This window comes from Theobroma cacao, chromosome 9 (genome assembly GCF_000208745.1).
Source record: "Theobroma cacao cultivar B97-61/B2 chromosome 9, Criollo_cocoa_genome_V2, whole genome shotgun sequence".
NCBI classification, from domain to species: domain Eukaryota; kingdom Viridiplantae; phylum Streptophyta; class Magnoliopsida; order Malvales; family Malvaceae; genus Theobroma; species Theobroma cacao.
Window position 1 is genome coordinate 7,876,991 of NC_030858.1, and position 6,881 is coordinate 7,883,871.

Genomic DNA, 6,881 nt, shown 5'->3' on the forward strand with positions numbered 1-6,881 from the left:
CTAACATGGCCACCTCCCCAATCTTATAAAACTCACAAAAACTTGACACGTACTAGAATTGGCATATCCAAATCCAAAATTGGAGGGATCCTAATCAAACTGATAAAGACCTGACACCAACTTTTCTAGACAACTTTGGTCTTGTGACAATTTACAAAGGAAAATGTTAAAATGTCACGAAAATTTGTCCATGAAATGGAGTGATCATTTCGTGGGAATTGGTCATGGGTCTTTAAGATGCCTACTATTCAGATAGAGAATTGCAAGAAAGGGTCGGAAACTTTTTTTTTCTGCCATTTAGTCCAAGTAAATATAATAGTGTAATAAATTAAAAATTATACCACTTATAATATTTTTCTTGGGGGATTAGCTTGTAAAATAACCCAATTTTCACTTTCACTCAAAGAGTTACAAGTGGGTTGAGTGTAGAGAAAGTGATATGGCAGTTCATCAAACTTTTTCTTTGCCGATGCTGATTGATGGGAATGACATTAAATCTTTAGTCCATCAGATAAGAATATCATAATGTTACTTGCCGCTTTGTTTCCTTTTCTTGACAACAAATGTTACTTCTTTTACTTCCCATAATTTATTTCATCTTATAAATTGGTTGTGTCGGTCAAGGATGGAAATCTAGGTGTAGCTAATTAATTGATTCGATGATTCAAAAAGAATGCAATGAAAAGGTCAAATGATGGTTGTCTTGTCAATAGTTGGAATATGGTTTTCACTTTTGCATTAAGAAACATCCACATATTTGTAATTCTTGAATTGTTACAATCCAATTCTCGCCTGGCATCCAACACTGCGCCCAAATCTTTCAAGCCTAAAGATGAAGCCTATTACCTCTTGGGTTAAGTGGCCGATGTTTTCCATGAGAGGAATAGACTGCAATTCTGGGTCTCTTTGGGCCTTAACATAGAGCCTAGCCACTTATAACCCCATTTCCAGTTTTACAATAGCAGAGAAAATGAAGAACTAAATAGCGTAGGGATACAAGTTTCTGACTTTTTTGGGGTTGATTAGTCCATGAACAATTAGAATGAGTTTTTCCCCTTGTTTGTAAACTTTGGCTTTACATTAATAAAATAGAATAATTTTCTGTTCTTCAGAGAGAGAGAGAGAGAGAGAGAGAGAGAGATGCATTATACCAAGAGGATACGATAGTCATTCCTTCTAGAAGAGGCTTCCAAATACTAAATTATCTTGTGCATGGCTATAGACTGCACTGCACAAAATTCAAGCCAAAGGATAACAGACAATGTACAAAATTTTGCAATGTATGATACTCGAAATATACAAGCAAATTAACAACCTGCTAATTAGGCTTGGAGTTCATCGACCCTTGTCTAGGCCTTCTGATCTAGCATCGTACTGTTTAGTGTAAACACGATGTCTTCTCTCTCTTGCATAGATTACCCAGAAGATCAATGACAGCATCACAGCAGCAGATACAAGTACTAATCCAATGTAGATCCATTGACTATAGCGCCGCAGACCAGGACAATATTCATGACTGATGTCTGTGAATGTATCACGCACAAAAGTGCAGTCTTGCAGATTTACGAGGAATGGACCATAGCGATACAAAGCATAACTGACATTCACTGCAGATAACATCTGAGTGTAAAATTGAGGGGTCAGCCGCCCAGGTGTAGAACAAATCCCAGAGGATGAAACCTGACAGGTATAGTTCCTCCAAACCTGTTCGAAACAAAATATACAGAGTCATGAGAGTTTCTTTTGATTTATTGCTACTCATTTAGGTGAAACTAAAAATACCATGACGGAAAGGTTTTGGATAGGCAGCCTGGAGACAGGCTAAGAAAATAAAAACAAAAATAAAAGATTTTAGAGCCTTTTATGCGAAGATGTTATTAACCCCCCGAACAAAGCCAAAACCCACAGCTAAACACCTTAAGTGATAAAACTTGCAGTCTGTAGTCTACAACATTTTATAAAGAGTTCTGCAACCTGCATATTTGAGTGAGCCTTAAAATGAGGCAATATATCTGAATGGGAGGAAATTCCAGAAAGTATCATAGAGTTAAAAAAGGACCAAATAGGCACTAACTTGTGATTGATGCAATTATGGCAGTATCTAGTCTTTGTAAGTCTATCTGCCTAGGATAGCCATTGGTGTTCAAAACTTTTTTATTTAATTTATTCACTGCAGTCTATGAGATGAAATTTTTAGCCTTCTGGATAACCTGAAAGTTATCGACTGTTTGCTTTGGACCTGGGCTGAGACTAAGGCAATTGAACCCAGGAGAGAGCAATTGGCTAATGCTTGATGGTAATTGAGCCAAAATTCATTATTTAAGTGTTTCATTCCAACATGTACATTATAAATGTGTGAATGTGTGCATCTGATGCATGCCTAATTATGTATGGCCAAGCAATTTCAACTTATATTTGAAAAGGCTATTGTTATTACCTCCGAGGATCTATACAAGTCAACCTCGCCAGATGCACACTGCCGATTTGTGAGATTAGAATTAAACGGGTTGCAAAGAACTGGCACCAATGGACCAGATTGATTGTAATATAAAGGTGCCAATGCTGGTGGAAAATTTTTGTTTGCAACATTATTGAGGACACCATTCACGACATTCACAAGTTGGTAACTGACATTCTTGGTTCGTAACAAGGTCTCTTGGGCTGTTGCGTTGTCCACACAGGGCAGAATGTCATCTAATGCAGTATGGGCAGTAGGATTCTGGACCCATTGATCCATTGCAACGCAGGCATCTCCAACCACACTGTTAAGCATGGAAGACAATTTTAATTTAGAGAGCATATTAAAGATGATTATAACAATAGTCTTGAGCACTGATATCCAACTAAAAATAAATCTTAAGGTATATCATTATTGACATGTTCTTTAATCAGAGTGTCTTAGAAACTTGCCAATGTGAGGACCATAACAAAGATATGCATCTGTACTAAGGTATGAAAGGGCAAATCCAAACGAGAGAGACAGAGAGAGAGAAAGATATGAAGAAAGTGACTTTGTTTTGAGAGAGATGATGTCGAATTATCAGTGCTTTTAATTTGTTCCCACTGATTCATTATCGATCATATATAGTTGGTTGACAATAGGAGAACCTCTGAGCCCTAGCAAGGGGAAAAAAACAAAAAATAGACAAAAGAACTTATCTTTTACACTAAACCTAGAACAACATGAGTCATCAGAGAAACAAACCTAAAATTTTACCCAAGAGCAAGTAATCAAGTAAACAGGGATGGGAAGAAAGTTATACCATAAGTTGTATAGAAAGAAGATTTGATCCTAAAATTTTAACTCTAGAAATTTGCATATGGCATAGACTAGAGTAGGCAAAGATTTATCAAATTCTACATTCCATTTGATCCTCTCAAGAAACCATAATATTCTTTCTAGCACTAAAAAAGGTGCAAGATGGGTTTCTTTAGTCAGCAAATTTGTTAGCACTTCTTATCAGTGTGTAACTCAGTAGATATATGACTCATGTATTATATGAAATTCAAGAGAGTGCCCAACATAAAGTAGACCACAATCAAGATAATGCTGTATTAAATACTTAGTGATGATTTTTATGCCAGTAATAGGGCTAAAAAAGTTGATATGCAAAAGAAAACTGCTTTACAAGGAAGAAAATTCAGCCAGAAAGCAGCCTGTTTATTTCTACTCAATTAATTTGTTTCCTATAAGTCATTTAAATTAAACAACTGAGGACACATATATGTGCATGAGTTGGTCTCATTCCTGGGCATTTTATGTTCAGAAAGGCAATATATGGCTAAAAGTTGAAAACTGATTTGAACAGTAAACAAGCATGCAAGAATAAAAGTAGAACCTTAAACATGAGGAAACATAAATGAAATTACTTAGTAAGGTGCCAATTTAAGTTGTTAAAGATGTTGAAAGGTGAAAATAATATAAAAGTTCTCCAACAGAGAAATGTTGGAAATCAAACAGAACATACTTGTGGAGGAGATGAAATACTCCACACAAAATAAATGTGCCTGCAACAAGAATCCACCCAAGGATCACCAGCCTGCATTCATTAATTATAAAAGTTTAAGTGCACTTAAGTAACATTGATTCACTTCAAGAGTTAAATCATTTATTATGAAGCATACAACAAAAAATCCAGTAATGATATTTCACTTACGTGTACACCAGAAACTGCAATCCGAGAATGGAGAATACTGCAGCAAGCCATCACAATAATAGCATGAAATTTAGATGATATTATGATAATGTAATTACTTAGAATCTTGGATAAATGATCAGAACAACAATGTGACTTACAGAATCCAAGAAATGCCAAAAAAAGCATCACAGCAGCAACAATTATAAGGGCCAATCTCCTGCAGCATTTAGTGTGAGATCAGTTTGGTGATCAGCATTCCAAGAATAGTCTAATTTCAAGATTCTAAAAGCTTCTACTTACATGCTGTCCAAACCATTTTGAATTTTGTCTTTATTATCGCCAGTTTGAGTGGAAAGAGTGGTAGCAGAAGAGTTGATCTTCTTTTCAATATCATCAATGCTTTTCTGGACGTCTGGTGCCAGAAAAACGGAATCCACACTAATTTTCTTAGCTGCAGAAAGATAATCTGACACATTCCTGAGGCTTTCAGCAGTAACATCTGCCTTATTAACGGCATAGTCCAGTGTGTTTGTTGTACTGGCATGAAATTTTCCCTGGCCAGTGTACAGCACAACACACCCAACACTGTAATATGAAGTTAAATATTCAGTGACTCATAAATGGTTATTAAAAAGTAAATATCCTGAATTTTTCGAGAGAGAGGGAGGAGGAAGTAGAGTTACATTGCAGCAATGGTGAAGAGTATGAGGAGAATGAGAGATAGTGCATAAGCTGTCCGAGAGTAGCCATAATTATCTAGTCGACAACAACAATGACGGATACATATGATGAACAAGCATAGCGCAAATATCACAAACCAGACTGCAGCAATGGCAAAGAAAGGAGCCGCCGTAAAACCCACAGACTGCATTATAAGCCATAGTCAAAACATAATAAACGTTAAATAAATAATCTACTTTATGAAAGTTAAGACATATGAATACTTGAAAAAAAAAAAGGTAAAGAGTAACAAGCTGAGTTTTAAGTTAAAGTGCAAGTGACTGCCAAGATAATTCAATTCAAAAACAAATTTCTAAATAGAGATTACACTATCAAAAAATTGACAATAGAATTAAATTAAAGATGGGGAAACAACTTAGAGGAATAACAGGACTAAATAGGCTAGACAATTCTTCTCAAACATCAAAACCAATAACAAAGAGAGACAAAAAATTATAGAAACTAAACTGCGACAAAAAATCATAATAATACAAATAAGAAAATCAGCTAAACACTGTAAAAATTCAAGGCCTGTATACAGCAACAAAATTGTCACTCATTTCTTTCACGAGAAAAAAAGAAAAGAAACGAAAATCCTTGAAGTAACCAAACACAAAAAAAGCAGTCAGAAAGATCATAGAAAATCCATAACTCCTGGCTAAATATATCAATTTTTCAAAAAGTACCAAAATGCCATAAAGAGTGAAAACAACTAAAAACCAAAACAGAAAATAAAAAAGTGGAGAAGAGAAGAAACTGACAGCCCAATAGTGTTCATTACTGATATTCCAGCCACCGGTGTACTTCTTGAAATTATCAAGAGGGTCCCTCCTACGAGTCCTTTCTCCAGCCAAAATCAAAGATGAGTTGTCTCCTTCACTTCCCTCTGCAAGGTTCCTCCTTTCTATCTTCTTCCACGGTAACATTTCAGTGTGCTCTCTCTCCCCGAAGACAAAACTTTTATAATACCCTATCAAAGAAAAAAAAAACAGTGAAACCAACAAAACCCCAGAAATAAAAACCAAAACTTTCCTTCAGAAAAAAAAAAAAAAAAGGTAGTACCTGAGATGTGTAAGGTTCTGACATTTGAAGCTTCAGACGTTACTTCATGTCTGAACAGAAACAAAGAGAAAAAGAAAAGAAGAAACAATGCACATGGGTTTGATCTGAAACACAACATTCTGTTCTTACTTCTGTTGTTTTCTTTCCTCTGTTTCTGTCCTCTCTTCTTCCTCCTCAGGATTTTTTTTTTTTTTGAAAGAGGGAGAGGGAGGGGAAGATAGAGAGAGTGTTAATTGCTATATTAGGAGGTTGATGAAATCTATTACAGCATTGCTCGCTTTACGTTTAGGAAAATAATTGATTACAAGGTGGTGGGTCCCTTTATATTTTGTCTGTTTTTTTATTTTCTGACCAAAATGCCCTTCCAATTTTTTTTTTTTACTTTTTTTATTGGATGGTACTTCTTTTTCTTATTATTATTTTTCCCATTTTAGAAGTTAATTAAAGGTGCTTTTGTTTAGGTGAAGCTTTATTTGCTTTCTGTGGGAAAAAAGGTGGTTGTTTTGCTTTCCTTTTGTTTAAGAACATCTGATTCTTGTCTTGGCAAAATCTTAATGTGACTAATTTGCCCTTTACCAATATACAGAAATAGATATTCCATAAATTTGGAATGTAATTCATGTAAGTTTTTTTTATTGAATGAATAAATAATAAGTCTGTGGAAATAAAAAAAACTTTTTTCTCTTATCTTTCATTGGATAATCAAAAATCAATAAAACCTTCAATCCCTATAAAGCATGTGTAGGCCTTTTATTTTTCTTGGTTAAATTCATTTTGACTTTGCATTAATCTTGTGGACATTTATCTTCTCAATATAATGAGCATTCAATGCCTTTGAAATTGCAATAAGGAAAATCAAAAGATAGATTAATAAATCAATAATGTTAATTATTTAATAATATCTGATATTATTATGTTTCAGTTCATATTTCTCTTTTTATGAGAGACAAAATATCATCA

At 34.7% G+C, this 6,881-nt stretch overlaps 1 protein-coding gene across 1 annotated transcript; it reads right to left on the reverse strand.

The window, feature by feature from the left end:
• LOC18588883 lies at window positions 1,142–6,187 on the reverse strand. The gene is made up of 9 exons (XM_018128165.1): window positions 5,922–6,187; window positions 5,621–5,829; window positions 4,823–5,004; window positions 4,440–4,724; window positions 4,298–4,356; window positions 4,158–4,194; window positions 3,969–4,040; window positions 2,438–2,762; window positions 1,142–1,704 (listed from the first exon to the last, which is right to left on the reverse strand). The coding sequence occupies exons 1-9, from the start codon at window positions 6,037–6,039 to the stop codon at window positions 1,336–1,338; spliced, it is 1,656 nt and encodes a 551-aa protein (XP_017983654.1). The 5' UTR covers window positions 6,040–6,187; the 3' UTR covers window positions 1,142–1,335.

Bases quoted from the DNA above. Each gene is read 5' to 3' on its own strand.
- LOC18588883 (XM_018128165.1), bottom strand. From the start codon at position 6,039: ATGTTGTGTTTCAGATCAAACCCATGTGCATTGTTTCTTCTTTTCTTT. The intron at 5,005-5,620 runs GTCAGTTTCTTC...CTTATAATGCAG, and splicing joins GTAATGAACACTATTGGGCT to TCTGTGGGTTTTACGGCGGC. The intron at 4,725-4,822 runs GTAACTCTACTT...TTCATATTACAG, and splicing joins CTCTTCACCATTGCTGCAAT to TGTTGGGTGTGTTGTGCTGT.